Source organism: Macaca mulatta, chromosome 16, assembly GCF_049350105.2.
Source record: "Macaca mulatta isolate MMU2019108-1 chromosome 16, T2T-MMU8v2.0, whole genome shotgun sequence".
Classification (NCBI taxonomy): domain Eukaryota; kingdom Metazoa; phylum Chordata; class Mammalia; order Primates; family Cercopithecidae; genus Macaca; species Macaca mulatta.
The window spans coordinates 40,619,473-40,636,103 of record NC_133421.1 but is presented as its reverse complement, the minus strand read 5'-3'; the positions used below and the strand labels follow the sequence as shown (position 1 = coordinate 40,636,103).

At 40.5% G+C, this 16,631-nt stretch overlaps 1 protein-coding gene across 5 annotated transcripts in view; it reads right to left on the bottom strand.

Moving 5' to 3' along the window:
• Window positions 1-16,631, bottom strand: part of NF1 (neurofibromin 1) — a 299,361-nt gene that overhangs the window by 136,223 nt on the left and 146,507 nt on the right. For all 5 annotated transcript variants that reach the window (XM_015119005.3, XM_015119007.3, XM_077970741.1 and 2 more), the window contains exons 25-30: window positions 16,190-16,306; window positions 15,498-15,679; window positions 15,166-15,377; window positions 11,959-12,120; window positions 11,710-11,813; window positions 2,347-2,482 (exon numbers count right to left, since the gene is read on the bottom strand). In XM_015119005.3, the coding sequence (XP_014974491.1) occupies window positions 2,347-2,482; window positions 11,710-11,813; window positions 11,959-12,120; window positions 15,166-15,377; window positions 15,498-15,679; window positions 16,190-16,306 (913 nt within the window). The remainder of the gene's footprint in view (window positions 1-2,346; window positions 2,483-11,709; window positions 11,814-11,958; window positions 12,121-15,165; window positions 15,378-15,497; window positions 15,680-16,189; window positions 16,307-16,631) is intronic.

Genomic DNA, 16,631 nt, shown 5'->3' with positions numbered 1-16,631 from the left:
AAAAAAAAGAGCAAATGAAAAGGAAAAAAACTAGGTTTGGGGAGCAGACTCAATAAAATACTATCTTGAGACCAAAGCGTTTTTCCTATCTTTCTTTCTTCCTTTTTTTTTTTTGAGACAGAGTCTTGCTCTGTTGCCCAGGCTGGAGTGCAGTGGCCGGATCTCAGCTCACTGCAAGCTCCGCCTCCCGGGTTTACGCCATTCTCCTGCCTCAGCCTCCTGAGTAGCTGGGACTACAGGTGCCTGGCACCTCGCCCGGCTAGTTTTTTGTATTTTTTAGTAGAGACGGGTTTCACCATGTTAGCCAGGATGGTCTCGATCTCCTGACCTCGTGATCTGCCCGTCTCAGCCTCCCATAGTGCTGGGATTACAGGCTTGAGCCACCGCGCCCGGCCCTATCTTTCTTTCTAATCAGTAAATGTTACCAATTACTAATTAAAAAATAAAGCCTTATTTAATAACAACACAACATACTGTCTCTGCTCTTCAACAATGCTTTTACCCAATACTCAATGCACTAATACCACATTTAATTCATGTTTTTAAAGATAATAATTTTATGTGAAATTTTAACATAATAATCTAGGTTTGTTATTAATATAGGATATTTTATTGTGAACTGCTCTAAAAAGCATAACATACTGTTTAATAACCACCACATATAGTGTTTAAAAATCTATTTTCTATTTTCACTATTTTCCTCCTTTCTCAGCTATGAAAGCTGGCAAGAATCTTGTTTACTTAGGTGGGAGGGATGGGGAAATTTATTTCTTCATTAAATATTTCTTAAGTACTAAATAAGTGCTAAGACCTGTTCCTTTTACATTATCAGAATCATGGTCTTGAAATGGTCTCCAAGTTTGCTGATGATACAAAAAGATTTTTCTTTTAGGATGACAACCACATGAAGAAATTCTACTACAATCTCCTAGACCATGTAATCATGTAGTCAGTCCCCATTCACTTTTAACCAGCTAAAGTCAAAGCCACTGTCATTTTAGAAACCCACTTGCTCTCTGACACCAGTTACCACAAGGCCAACCAAGAAGTCAACCCAGACTATTTTTAATATGTGCTATTTCCTGTCTGCCTAATTTCATCAATAGAACAATTACCAAATAAAATTTAAAGAGAAACCTGAATACAGCCCAAACTTAAGAGAAGATATTCACTGTATTAAGTTTCATATTATAACTAAACCACCCTTTAGAGTCAGATTTAACTAGCTGAAAAAATTATGTAGGATTTTCCTAAGTTTCTTTGAGTCTTTTTGTAAAGACAGAAAAGTCATGATAAATTAAGAGAGACAATGTTAAGTATGTTTTATCATCTAGGTATACTGTGAAAAGCTTTTTTACAGATAGAACAAATACATCTTTAAAAATAGCAATGGGGAAAAAATTCACATAGAGCAGCCTCAAACAGCTTTTAAAATGGTGATTTCAATGATGCTGTTAACGTCTCTAAGCAACTGAAGCCGTGTGCTAAAAAAAAGCAAATGGCTGCGATGACTCTGCAAAGAGAGAGACACAAAGACATGGGTTTTGATAACTGTATTTACCTTACACCCACCCCTACCCCAAATTCCAGACCCACTAATGTTTCTTCCAGAATCATAGTTTCCAAAAGGCTAATGTGCATTTGCAGGATCTCCCTTGGAATAAATAATTCCTAAAACTGCAATGTGCAATTCAAAAACACAGTAGAAGGCATAAAAGAACATAGACCTAATTCCTTCAAAAAGAAGGCCATGACTATGGCTATCTTCTGAATTCAGATGCATTACTTGCAGTGCTAATGTTAGAAAGTCTAATAATTCGGTCTGAATGATGATGATGCAATATCTCTTTTAAGAAACATGCTACATAAAATAAACAGAACAATCAGTCTGTTTATGGGAAAACCTGACACAAACTAATTATACATTAATGAAGAAACCAAAATCACAGATGATCAAGCAATTCACAAGGTAAAAAAGCGAGGAGGAGACCCGCCTTAACCGTGAAACACCCTGTAAATAATTTAGGTTAATAGACAACAACAACAAAAATCCATAATATGTTCATTTCAGTCACACCCATCACATCCAGTGGATTCACTGCATTTTAAACTTGCTCCCAATGCAAGGAAAATTTAGTATTTTAAAGTCTTCTCTTACTTCAAACTGTTGCCTAAGTAAGTTTTTTCAAAGACAATTCCAACAACAATTCTCAATGTGTTATTCACCCAAACTCACTCAGTATTATAGTTAACCACACACCATCAGCAGCTAGATCCTTCTTTGATAAAGCATTCTTCATAATTTAACTTTAGATTAATAATGGTAATCTCTAACTGTAAGCATACCTGGTATAAACAGTGGCACACACTTCGAAGTTGAGGGGGGAATTCTGAGGAAGAACTGATGATGGCATGGAAGAACTTTTCAGTCATCTGAAGGAGGTTCCGCTGGTTTTCCTCAAGGCTCTCTGATGGTTCTAATCTACAAAAAAATAAAAATCCTAACACTTTTGTTTCAAACAAATAACAAAAATCACTCCTTAAAGGAGACTCTTTTAGAGACATTAAGCCAAATGCAATGTGTGGACTTCGTTGGAATCTTTAAACAACCAACTATAAAAAAGACAACTTTGACAGGGCACGGTGGCTCACGCCTGCAATCCCAGCACTTTGGGAGGCCAAGGCTGGCAGATCGTTTGAAGTCGGAGTTCAAGACCAGCCTGGCCAACATGGTGAAACCCCATCTCTACTAAAAATACAAAAATTAGTCAGGTGCCTGCAATCCCAGCTACTCAGGAGGCTGAGGCAGGAGAATCGCTTGAACCTGGGAGGTGGAGGCTGCAGTGAGCCAAGATTGCACCGCTGCACTCCAGCTTGGATGAGAGAGCAAGACTGCATCTCAAAAATAAAAATAAAAATAAAAAAAAAGACGACTTTGAGATAACTGAAAAAAATTTAACAGAAAACTAGTCTTAGATATATTATTCAGGATTACTAACTTTAATTTGTGTGGAAATACTCAGGCTGCGCACGCACGTGTGTGTTTAAGTCTGTATCTGTTAGAAACATGATCTCTGAGATATGCTTTAAAATACCCAAGCAACAAAAGGGGGAGAGAGAGGACAGATAAAACAAGAATAGCACATATTTTTCCAATTCACAATCCTCTATGTGTATATGCCCGTATGAAAAAATTAACACACACATATGAATGATGCAGGGCTTTTTGGGGGGGTGGGAGGGTGGAGGGGTCGGGAGGATGGGGTTTCACTCTTGTGGCCCAGGCTGGAGTGCAATGACACAATCTCAGCTCACTGCAACCTCCGCCTCCCGAGTTCAAGCGATTCTCCTGCCTCAGTCTCCCAAGTAGCTGGGATTGCGGGCATGCGCCACCACACCCGGCTAATTATATATTTTTAGTAGAGACGGGGTTTCACCATGTTGGTCAGGCTGGTCTCGAACTCCTCACTTCAAGTGACCCACCTGCCTCAGCCTCCTAAAATGCTGGGATTACAAACATAAGCCACCACGCCCAGCTGAATGATGTAGGTTTTTAATTTTTTCATCAATAGTAACAAAATGCAACCTTCATCTTTCACTCTATATCATGTTTCTGATATCCATGTTGATAGATGAATATATAGTTCACTTTACTGCATAATAGTCTACTGTATACCATGATTTATCTATTCTCTAATTAATGAACATTAAACATTTTTCACCTTTATAGACACCACTGCAATGAACATTCTTGCACATAAGAGTTTCTCTAAGGCAGCTACCTAAAAATGAAATTTCTGAGTTATTGAGTATATGCAGATTTAACTTTACTAGATAATTGCCAAATAGCTCTAAAGCTAGTACTGTATAAGAATTCTTATTCCCCTCCAAACTAGTAGGTGGGAAAAACATGAGGTAGTTCATGTTTTTAACTTCTATTTCCACAGTTCCTACTAAGGTTAGACATGCTTTTAGATATTTTGTGGCCATTCAGGTTTCCCTTATTTTGAACTGCATTTCACATCCAGTCTGACGTTTCTAACTGCTAGATGTCCCCTCCCCACTGATATCTAAAAATCAGTATGCCCCAAATTAACTGATTTTTCCTTATACTCGTATGTCTTACCCTGTGCCCTATGTTATCAATAGCACTATCACTTTCTTAATCACATCGTTCAGGCCATCTCTGATGTCACTTTTTCCTGCTCTACTTCATTATTCCCCATATCCAATCAGTGTTGCTTTTTTTTCTTTTTTTGAGACAGTGTCTCGCTCTGTTGTCAAGCTGGAGTGCAGAGGCACAATCTCAGCTCACTGCAACCTCCGCCTCCCGGGTTCAAGTGATTCTCCTGCCTCAGCCTCCCCAGTAGCTGGGACTACAGCTGAGCACCAACACCACACCCAGCTAATTTTTGTATTTTTAGTAGAGACAGGGTTTCACCATGTTGGCCAGGATGGTCTTAATCTCTTGACCTCATGATCTGCCTGCCCCAGCCTCCCAAAGTGCTGGGATTACAGGCATGAGCCAGCACGCCCACCCCGGTGTTGCTAACTCTTATCGTTACCACCTCTAAACTCTGGTGTTGCGATTAAAGGAAGAGATTCCGCAGGCAGATTTACTAGGTTTAAATTTCAGCTGTATCAGTCATGGATCATTATGAGCTTGGTCACAATCCTTAAATTCTCTGGGTGTCATTTTTTCTCATCAATAACACAGGAATAATAATACCTGCTTTATGTAGTTTAAATTTTACCCAATAGCAATCAAATCCACAAACCTTTACTCTCTAACTAGCCTAATCTGAACTCTCAAAATACATCCCTTATGAAACTCACCACTTATTTGTTATGTGTTTTATCCCTCTTACTAAACTGTAAGCTCCTTGCAGGAAGTGTTTACCTATGTCCCCTTAAAGACTAGCACAGTGCCTTACCACAGCAAGTACTGAGTAAATATTTGTTTTAACAGATTAACTAGTAATTTTGTTTCTATATTAATTAACGTATTACAGAAATGCTTTGGACACTTACGTCATTGCTCTAGATTCCTTAAGAGTTTGCTGTATGGTACAGCATTGAATACAGTAAGAGTTCAGAAATTAGCATGGACTGCAAAGCAGGAAATATTTCATTGAACAGGTGAGTTCCAAAGGAGGCACAGAATTTGCATAGACAAAAGAAGTAAGGGTATTTCAGAAAGAGAAAGTAGGTAGGGCAGGTAATCAGTTCAATCCAATAAACATTTAGTGCACATCTACTATTTGCCATCTTAGTGTCAGGTGCTGAGGATTCAACAATAATTGCCTTTTGACCTTTTCAAAAAGGAGAAAGACATATACACCAGGTATTCCACACTAAGTACTCAATACAATAACTCAAGGATATTGTGATAAACATATATTTGGTCTCTGCTCCTGGTTCCTGACACATTGCTCTTAAAACCCTTGGAATCTCTGGAAGTGCTGAGTGTCTTTTGTATGATAATGAGATGACCAGTGGCTGGGAGGCCCTAGGGAGCTTCAAGATGGGGCTAGTCACCAGAAGGACCAAGTTATGATTAGAGGGTTGAGACTTTCAGCCCCATTCCCCAACTTCCAAGGAGAGGAGAGAGGCTGAAGGTTGAGTTTATCACCAACCACCCATGATTGAATCAATCATGCCTACGTAATGAGGCCATCATAAAAACCCAACGAACAGAGTTTGAAGAGCTTAAAGGTTGCCAAACACACAGAAGTGCCTAGAGGATAGTGCATCTGGAGACAGCATGGAAGCTCTAAGCCCCTTCCCACATGCCTTGCCCTGTGTGCATCTTTTCCATCTGGCTGTTCATCTGTACCCTTTGTGATATCCTTTATAGTAAGTAAGCAAATGAAAGTAAAGTATGGCCCTGAGTTCTGTGAGCCATTCTAGCAAATTAATCCAACTCAAGGTGAGGCTGTGAGAAGCACAGGTAACAACCTGTGGCTTGTAATTGGCATCTTTAGTGGTGGCAATCTCACTCAGCCCTCATCCTGTGGGAAATCTGATGTTCACTCCAGGTAAACAGTGTCACGGTTGAACTGAATCACAAGGACACCTGGTTGGTATCCATTGGAGAATGGCTGATGATTGTTAGGAAGCCAGAGGAGGAAAATGAACTTGCAATATGTGGCTAATTGAAGAGACTGTCTAAATATGGGGATTATATGCAGGCAGAACGTTAAGATACAACAGTAATCCAAATCTTAGATATGGAGGCCTAGAAATTGGTGGGTATGAATGAGACTAACAATTTCTTTAACAAGGCTCAAAGAGACTGCTAGAAACCCGGACAATTGCCTTTTTTTTTTTTTTTTTTTTTTAAAGTCAGCATAGCAGCAGGAACACTGCAGTCCATTTCAGGTTTCCCTATATAACAATACGTTCTAGCCACAGTGCTCTCTTGCTTCCCACATGCCAATGGTAACCTGTTGAATATTCTAGTAATTCTGAACTACAATGAACATCTGTGTTCAATTATTCAAGTGTTCCTGTGTAAAAAACTTTTTGCTCAAGTTGATTTTCAAAGAACCAGCTTCAGAATTGGAGGTGGAGCAAGATGGCTGAATGGAAGCCTCCAGGGATCGTCCCCCCTATTGGAACACCAATCTGAACAATCATCCATACAAAAAAGGCACCTTCATAAGAACTGAAAATCAGGTAAGTAATCAAAACACCTGGTCTTAACATCATATTAAGGAAAGAGGCACTGAAGTGGGTAGGAAAAACTGTCTTGAATTACCTATATCACCCTTTCTTCACCTCCTGGCAGTGGCCCCATGGTGTGCAAAGAAAATCTGCATTTGGGGGACGGACAGCGCAGTGATTATGGAGCTTTGCATAAGAACTCAATGCTGCCCTGTCATAGCAGAAAGCAACACAGGGCAGAGCTCAACTAGTGCTCACGGATAGAGAACTTAGAACAGACCTAGCCAGAGGTAAATCACCCATCCCAGTTGTTGAAACCTGACTTCCAGCAAACCCCACCACCAAGAGCTCAAGTGCCCTGAAGTCCTAAATAAACTTGAAAGGCAGTCTAGGGACACAAGGACTGCAGTTTCTGGGTAAGTCCTGGTGCTGTGCTGGGCTCAGAGCCAGTGGACTTGGGGTAGACCTAGTGAGACAGCCAGGGCAGCCAAGGGAATGCTTATATCACCCCTCTCCCAAACCCAGGCAGCTCAGCTCAGTTCGTAGCTCCAACAGACACCTTCCCTCTGTTCAAATACAAGAGTGGAGAGAGTAAAGAGGACCTTATCTTGCAACTACCAGCTTAGCCACAGTAGGAGAGGGCACCAGGCAGAGTCCTAAGGCCCCCATTCCAGGCCCTAGCTCCCAGACAACACTCCTAAACAAACCCTGGGCCAGAAGGGAATCTGCTGTCTTAAAAGGAAGGACCCAGTCCTGGCAGAACTCATCACCTGCTGACTAAAGAGCCCTTGGCCCCGAATAACCAGCAGGGATAGCCAGGCAGTACCTGTTGTGGTCCTTGGGTGAGACTTGGGAGACATGCTGGCTTCAGGTGTTACCCAGCACATTACCAACTGTGGTGGCCATGGAGACAGATCCCTTCTGCTTGAGGAAAGAAGAGGTAAGAATGAAGAGGACTCTGTGTTGCAACTTGGGTCCCAGCTCGACACAGTGGGGTAGAGCACTAAGTAGGTTCCTGGGGTCCCAGATTCCAGGCCTTGGCTCCTGGAAGACTTTCCTGGACCTGCCCTGGGTTAGAGGGGAGCCCCATGGCCTTAAGGGAGAGACTCAGAACTAGCAGCATTCACCACAAGCTGAATGAAGAGCCCTTGAGCCTTGAGTGAACATCAGTGATAGCCAGGCAGCTCTCACCATGGGCCTGGGGCAATGGCGGCCATAGGAAAAGACTCCTCTGCTTGAGAAAAGAGGAGGGAAGAGTGGGAAGGACTTTGTCTTACAGCTTGGGTGCCAGCTTAATCCTTAGCCGCAGCAGAATAGAGCACTACATAGATCTCTAATGTATCCAACTCTAGTCACTGGCTCCTGAACAGCATCTCTGGACCCATGGAAAACTCACTGCCTGAAGGGAAGAACACAAGCCTGGCTGGGTTTGCCACCTGTTGACTGTAGAGCCCTTGGGCCTTGAGTGAACATAGGTGGTAGTCAGGCAGCAGTACTGCAGGCCTTGGGCAAGACCCAGTGCACTCCCAGTGGTGGTGGCCACAGGGCTGCTGGTGTCGCCCCTCCCCCAGCTACAGGCAGCTCAACACACACACACAGACAGAAAGAGAGAGAGAAAGAGAGACAGACTGACTCTTTGTTTAGAGGAAAGTAAGGGAAGAGAACAAGAGTCTCCGTTTGATAACCCAGGGAATTCTCCAGGATCTTACCCAAGACCACCAAGGTGGTACTGCTAAGAGTGTACAAGAGCCACAGCATTACTGGGCTTGGAGTGTCCCCTAAAGCAGATATAGCTGCAGTGACCAAAGACTTAGATAACAACACCCAAGTGCCTTCAAATACTTGGAAAGCCTTTCCCAGAAGGATAGGTACAAATAAGCCCAGACTACAAATACTACAAAAATATCTAACTCTTCAATGCCCAGGCACTAATGAACATCCATAAGCATCAAGACCATCCAGAAAAACATGACCCACCAAACGAATTAAATAAGGCACCAGTGATCAATCCTGGAGAGACAGAGATATGTGACCTCTCAGACCAAGGATTCAAAATAGCTGTTTTGAGGAAGCTCAAGGAAATCCATGATAATGTGGAGAAGGAATGGGAATCCTACCAGATAAATTTAATGAAGAGGTTGAAACAATTACAAAGAACCAGGCAGAAATTCTGGAGATGAAAAATGCAACTGACATACTGAAGAATGCATCAGAGTCTCTTAAAAGCAAAATTGATGAAGCCGAAGAATTAGTGAGCTTGAAGACAGTCTATTTGAAAATACACAGAGGAGACAAAAGAGAATAAGAAAGAATGAAGCATGCTTACAAGATCCAGAAAACAGCCTCAAAAGAGCAAATCTAAGAGTTACTGGCCTTAAAGAGGAGGTAGAGGCAGAGGTTGCACCATTGCACTCCAGCCTGGGTGACAAGAAACTCCGTCTCAAAAAAAAAAAAAAAAAAAAAAAAAAAAAAGGAGGTAGAAAGAGCAGTAGAAAATTTATTCAAAGAGGTAATAACAGAGCACTTATGAAACCTAGAGAAAGATATTTATCAATATTCAAGTCCAGGAAGGTTACAGAACACCAAACAGATTTAAACCAAAGATTAACTCAAGATATTTAATAATCAGACTCCCAAAGGTCAAGGATAAAGAAAGGATCCTAAAAGTAGCAAGAGAAAAGAAACAAATAACATACAATGGAGCTCCAATACATCTGGCCGCAGACTTCTCAGTGGAAACCTTAGAGGCCAGGAGAGAGTGGCATGACATATTTCAAGTGCTAAAGGAAAAAAAAAACACTTTTACCTTAGAACAGTATATCCAGTGAAAATATCCTTCACATACGAAGGAGAAATAAAGACTTTCCTAGACAAACAAAAGCTGAGGGATTTTATCAATGCCAGACCTGTCCTAGAAGAAATGCTAAAGGGAGTTCTTCAATCAAAAGGAAAAGGATATTAACAAGCAGTAAGAAATCATCTGAAGGTACAAAACTCACTGGTAATAGTAAATACACAAAATATTATAACACTGTAATTGTGGTATGAACTACTATCTTGAGAAGACTAAAAGATGAGCCTTTTAAAAATAATAACTACAGCTTTTCAAGACACAGTATAATAAGGTATACATAAAAACAACAAAAAGTTAAAAAGTGGGGGGATAAAGTGTAGAGTTTTTATTAGTTTTCTTTTTGCTTGTTTGCTGCTTTATGCAATCAGTGCTAACTTGTCATCAGCTTAAAAGAATGGCTCATAAACTATTATTGGCAAGCCTCATGGTAACCTCAAATCAAAAACATAAAACAGATGTACAAAAAATAAAAAGCAAGAAATTAAAACATACCACCTGTAAAAATCACTTTTACTAAAGGGAAGGCAGGAAGGAAGAAAAGAAGGAAGAGAAGACCACAAAACAACCAGAAAACAAATAACAAAATAGCAGGAGTAAGTCCTTGTCAATAATAACATCGAATGTAAATGGACTAAATTCTCCAATCAAAAGACGTAAGAGTGGTTGAATGGATTAAAAACAAACAAACAAACAAAAAAAACCCCATGACCCAAAACTCTGTTGCCTACAAGAAACAGACTTCACCTACAAGGAAAAACACAGACTGAAAATAAAGGAAAGAAAAAAGATATTACATGGTTGGGCGTGGTAGTTCACACCTGTAATCCCAGCACTTTGGGAGACCGAGGGGGGTGGATTGCTTGAGGTCAGGAGTTCAGGACCAGCCTGACCAACATGGTGAAACACCGTCTCTACTGACAATACAAAAATTAGCCAGGCATCGTGGTGGGCACCTGTAATCCCTGCTGCTCAAGAGGCTGAGGCAGGAGAATCACTTGAACCCAGGAGGCAGAAGTGGCAGTGAGCCAAGATTGCGCCACTACACTCCAGCCTGTGTGACAAAGCAAGACTGTGTCTCAAAAAAAAAAGCCAAAAATAAAAAATAAAAAATAAAAAAAAAACATACACATGGCAAATAAAGTCCTAACTGAAAGACAAGAACATCTTAACATGTGGCTTATAAAAAGTAAGCATAAGAAAATCAGTTAAAATTTATTCACTTAACAAATATTTATAAAATGTTCACTATAAGGCAGACACCATGCTAAATACTCATGGAAGGATATAAAGATGTAAAAATGTCTAAGAGCCAACACTCTAGAGGGGAGATAAACTCATAAACCATCCCAATTGTTACAATGGTGGTGTGAGGCACAGAACAAAGCATATTTCTTTGTTCATGGGTAGTACCTGGTAACAGACAGAGAAAGCTTCACAGAAATGGTGGTTTAAACTGCACTCTGGGCTGGGCATGGTGGCTCACACCTATAATTCCAGCACTTTTGGAGGCCAAGGCAGGCAGATCACCTGAGGTCTGGAGTTTGAGACCAGCCTGGCCAACATGGTGAAACACCATCGCTACTAAAAATACAAAAAAAAAAAAAAAAAAATTAACTGGGTGTGGTGGCGCATGCCTGTAATCCCAGCTACTCAGGTGGCTGAGGCAGGAGAATCACACGAACCTGGGAGGCTGAGGCTGCAGTGAGCCAAGACTGCACCACTGCACTCCAGCCTGAATGGCAGAATGAGACTGTCTCAAATTAAAAAAAAAAAAGACAAATAAATAAACTGCACCCTACATTACCTATTAGCCTCTTTCCCTTCTCCTAAGTCACTCCTCATCATAGGAGAAGTGAGTTAGAAAAAGAGTATGCAGGTGAGTGACTGTATATGAATATGCAAATGCATGGAAAAATGACAGTGGAATAGACTTAACTAGTAACAGTCTCTGGAGGTGGAAGTCAAAGACACCTTTCTCCAGTCTGTCCCTGGATCTAAGGCAAATAAAAAAAAAGGATACCTTAAAAAAAATTACAGATATCATCAAAGTGTATTTGTATATAACTTTTATAATTAAAAACTAATTTTAATGATCAAGGGGAGAAGAGGCCTTGCTTCATGTAAAAAACAAAACAAAACAAAACAAAACAAAAAAAACCAGAGCAGTTCTATGTGAAAAGATGACAAACCTGGTAGGATCCACTTCAAAGCTAACATGTTGCCAATCAGAGGATGTGATCACAATTCGTAATAAAGGATCCAGGAGTTTCTGTAGATAGGTAGCACCATATACCTACAGAAATGCATGAGTAGGAGTTGATTATGCCTGCTCCATATATTTTACCTTAAAAGAAGACAATCAGTCCTGCACATTCTGTACATAATCATTACTTGACATATGTCAGCACACACACGCACACAAAATGAATGATACAAACCTTGAAACAGAACGTCATTATTTTACTGGCCAAGCTGTTGCCTCGGAAGAGAGTCTGCATGGAGTCTGCCAATTCTACTTCTTTAGAAAACATGTTCCAGAGCAGTTGGTAGAGTAAATGCCGAGAATCAAACAGAGTAACCAGAACTCGAGCTAGTTCATCCTGAGAACAAAACAAAATCAGCTTAGCGCAAACAATCCCATTTTTGTTCTTAGGTAGAAAGCTAAAGAGTAGCAAAAATGTAAACCCAAAGTTGACAACCACTTGCTAAATTAAGGCAAATGGTGACTGATTAATATTTATCCTGAGATTTAACTGTGTACATTGTTTATGATAGATGACTATATACGATGTCTACAATAGCTGTTAATTCCAAGGATTAACTGGTGAAAGCTATTGAGAGAGGCCTAGGCTTTACCAGGAGACAAAACCTCCAAGATTCAGCTCAAATTACATCACAAAATGAAAGAGAACAGAAACAGAAGATGACAGCAAAGAATTTAGTTTGATTTGTACAAGCATTTGCACAGAGCAGAAATAAGACTGATGATCAGAAGAGTTCTACTCTCTTCTCATACAGTCAGGGGAACTCAGTGAATACTGAATATATACTAGGCAGAGACATGACAAAAACAGAAAGACTATAGGATTTTTGAGAAATCAGGAAGAAAAGGAACGCGGTGGCTCAAGCCTGTAATCCCAGCACTTTGGGAGGCCGAGACGGGCGGATCACGAGGTCAGGAGATCGAGACCATCCTGGCTAACACAGTGAAACCCCGTCTCTACTAAAAAATACAAAAAACTAGCCGGGCGAGGTGGCGGGCGCCTGTAGTCCCAGCTACTTGGGAGGCTGAGGCAGGAGAATGGCGTGAACCTGGGAGGCGGAGCTTGCAGTGAGCTGAGATCCGGCCACTGCACTCCAGCCTGGGCAGCAGAGCGAGACTCCGTCTCAAAAAAAAAAAAAAAAAAAAAAAAAAAAAAAAAAAGAACCCAGAGATCAGTCAGATTTACATACAAAGCTAGAGGTGTAAGGATGAGGGCTGAAATTCCTATCTATTACCTAAATGACATCCTTTATAACTCCCTGTAGTAAAGCAGTTTGGGGTACACTCAAGAAAAAATGATCTCATGGTAAACCACTGTTTAATCACATGATAAGAAGAAATTTATAGAGAATAGGGGAAGCTATAAAAAGATGCCTCAATCCTCAAGCAGTAACAACAAAGGCCAGGATCATGGCCCATAGCTCTCTAATTCTTGCCTGATCCCAGGATTACAATAATGTTATAGGTGAGATCTGGCCTAACAGAAAATTCCTTCTCAAAGTCATTTAATATAAAACTCAACGAATTAAAGCTACTTGAACTTAACTGAATTTTTTTTTTTTTTTTTGAGACGGAGTCTCGCTCTGTCACCCAGGCTGGAGCGCAGTGGTGTGATCTTGGCTCACTACAAGCTCCACCTCCCGGGTTCATGCCATTCTCCTGCCTCAGCCTCCCGAGTAGCTGGGACTGTTGGCGTCTGCCACCACGCCCGGTTAATTTTTTTGTATTTTTTTTCAGTAGAGACAGGGTTTCACAGTGTTAGCCAGGATGGTCTCGATCTCCTGACCTTGTGATCCACCCACCTAGGGCCTCCCAAAGTGCTGGGATTACAGGTGTGAGCCACCACACCCGGCCCTTAACTGATTCTTAATTTAAAAAATTACTGAGTATTTTCATGGCTAATTATAAATAGGTGCTAATAAGATAATTCAGAACATCCATTTTCAAAACATTTGAACATCTGTGAACTAATTTTAGGCTTCAAGAAGGTTTCAATAATTTGGGGCTGTTGCTAATCAATGAGTGTAAAATTTCAGTTATACAAGGTAAGTTCTAGAGATCTGCTGTGCAGCATTGTGCCTACAGACAGCAATACTGTATTATACACTTAAAAATCTGTTAGAGGGTAGATCTCATGCTACGTGTTCTCACCAAAATAAAATACCAGAGAAGAAGCATTTCAGGTGGTGGCAGAAGCAAGGGTGCTCTAAGGCAGAAACAAGTCTAACAAGGAGGGACAGAAAGGTAGCTGGTGTGGCTTTGGTGAACAAGAAAGAAAATAGCATAAGATGATGTTAGAGATCTCTGAGGCAGGGCCCAGATCAGGTAGAACCTTGTAGGACAGGATAAGGAGTTTTAATTCTACTTTAAGTACAGGTATAAAAAATTTTACTTTAAGTACAGGTATAACGACGACAGATTACCTTATTAGTCATAATTTACTACAACTGAAATCAGTTTTGGTACAATAAAAAGCAAATAGCCTTTTAACACTGGAAAGCAACAACAACCCTTCTCAACGTTTTAGCATGTATTAAGAATGATGTGATTTTAGGAAAATTTTTCATTAAATGAAGAGAGAGACCTAATAGCCATATGATGTTTTTAGTGTTTAAAACAAATATCATAATATCAAATGCAAATAAAAAGTACTTACATTTTTAAAAAATTGTATAAGACATTCTGGGGAAAAGAATAGCAAACTGGAGGTAGTACACAGGCACAAATTGTGGATTCCAGCTCCAGTGTTGCAACAACTAACTAAAATTAGGTTTAACCTAATTACCTTATCAAATATATGAAGACACCAGAGTAGATCAGCGATTTTTAATCAGTGTTTAAACGGAACTTTTTAGTAGGATGGAAAGATATAGAACACCAGTCAGGTCTAGTGGTGCCAACCATTTCCCTACAGCTGAAAAATCACCTAACTAAACATCTTCTAAGATTTCTTCTGGGCCGGGTGCAGTGGCTCAAGCCTGTAATCCCAGCACTTTGGGAGGCCGAGGTGGGCGGATCACAAGGTCAGTAGTTCGAGACCAGACTGGCCAATATGGTGAAACCCCGTCTCTACTGAAAATACAAAAAATTAGCCAGGAGTGGTGGCGGATGCCTGTACTCCCAGCTACTTGGGAGGCTGAGGCAGGAGAATTGCTTGAACCCAGGAGGCGGAGGTTGTAGTGAGCCGAAACTGGGCCACTGCACTCCAGCCTAGGAGACAGAGCGAGACCCCATCTCCAAAAAAAAAAAAAAAAAAAAAAAAGATTTATTCTGGCCCTAAAGTTTTACCCATTCATTCAACAAACACTTACTGAACAAATATAGTCTGAAGGATTTGCTATATGCCAGGCACTTTTCTTTCCCGCTTACTCTATGCACTTACCCACTGAGAACAAGGAACCACATTGGCCAGAGCCATCGCTATAGGGAGTTCTCCTTGATCACCCATCATTGTGACCAGTTCCACCAATCTCTCAAACCGATCAGCCAATACCGTTTCTGCAAGTGTGTCAAATTCTGTGCCTTGTTGAAGGATTTTTGTCAGAACTTCCATAAATGTAGCTCTTGTCTGGAGATCTTTGTGGTAACCTAAGCCTAATGTGGACAAACAGATGCCAATTTACTAACATGGCCTTGCTGAAGTAATTTTTGCTTATCTTAAATGCCAGTTCTCTAGGTTTTGTATTTCTAAATGAAACTTTCTTTTGATCTCACCTATGGAGTGCATGAGACCACTGTCTACGTTGGCATTGAGTAAGTTTGACATTGCAAGGACTGTACAGTGCCTCAGTGATGCCAGCCTCCGAGACATGCCACGTTTCCTGCCACCTGTTTGTGCATTTTCATCTTCAACTTCACTGCAGTCATTCAAAAGGTTCATAAATAATGTGAAGTATCTGAGAAATAAAAAAAACCGACCTTTACGTAGGGAAGGCCGTATCAACTAGAAAGCTAACCAGACATTCCAAAACAATCATATGTGCATGGTGTGACTGGCCCTGGGTTAACTGTTTCTCTCCTCTCTCAGGATAATCAGCCAGGGTGGCTCATTATGAAGTGTGCTATGTTGGACATGATTTTAGCTGATATAGCCTAGTATACCCTTCATAACATAAGCATCAAATAGATGTAATGTAACCTGGTTAAATGTGTCACTTTTAATGTTTAGTATATAAAATTAGTGGTCCAAACAGCTTAGACAATGTCACTTTTGTAAATGACTTAATGAAGCAATTTGGGTTTTATTATAAGTAAAATTTCACTGATCATATTATTTTCTTTAAAAAAATCACAAAACACAGTTATTTTCCTATCCTAGTCCTGTCATGGGGATTACTTGTTTTTGTGTGTGTGGTGGGGGGCTTTATTTGCTTTTTGCTTTATGTTTTTTGGTGACCGAAATTTACTTAAGAAATAACTGTGATTTGGCTTCCATCAATTCCACACCATCTCCTTCTTCAGGCTGCAGAGGGAGACCAGCTAGAAGTGAAACTACTGCTTCCATGCTTGCCTGGTCCAAATCTCTGGAAAAAAAAAATTTAGAGACCATAAATCTTTCAGGCTCTTTTGCTTCCCCTCAAATAAACCTCGTACTAACGGATATAAGCCTTAGGAAATATCTATTTCATTAAACAAATTATTAGCACAACCCAAATAATTTGAGTTAATATGCAGATCCCAGAATACAAAATCATCTCAAATGGGGAGAAGGTAATACTTACTTTCTACAAAGTAATCTTGGCAAAATGACTACCTTAAATTTAGAATGTACAATTAGCCCTCTCTATCAGTGAGTTCTATATCCATGGATTCATCCAACCACGGACTGAAGAAAGTTGGGGGAAAAAA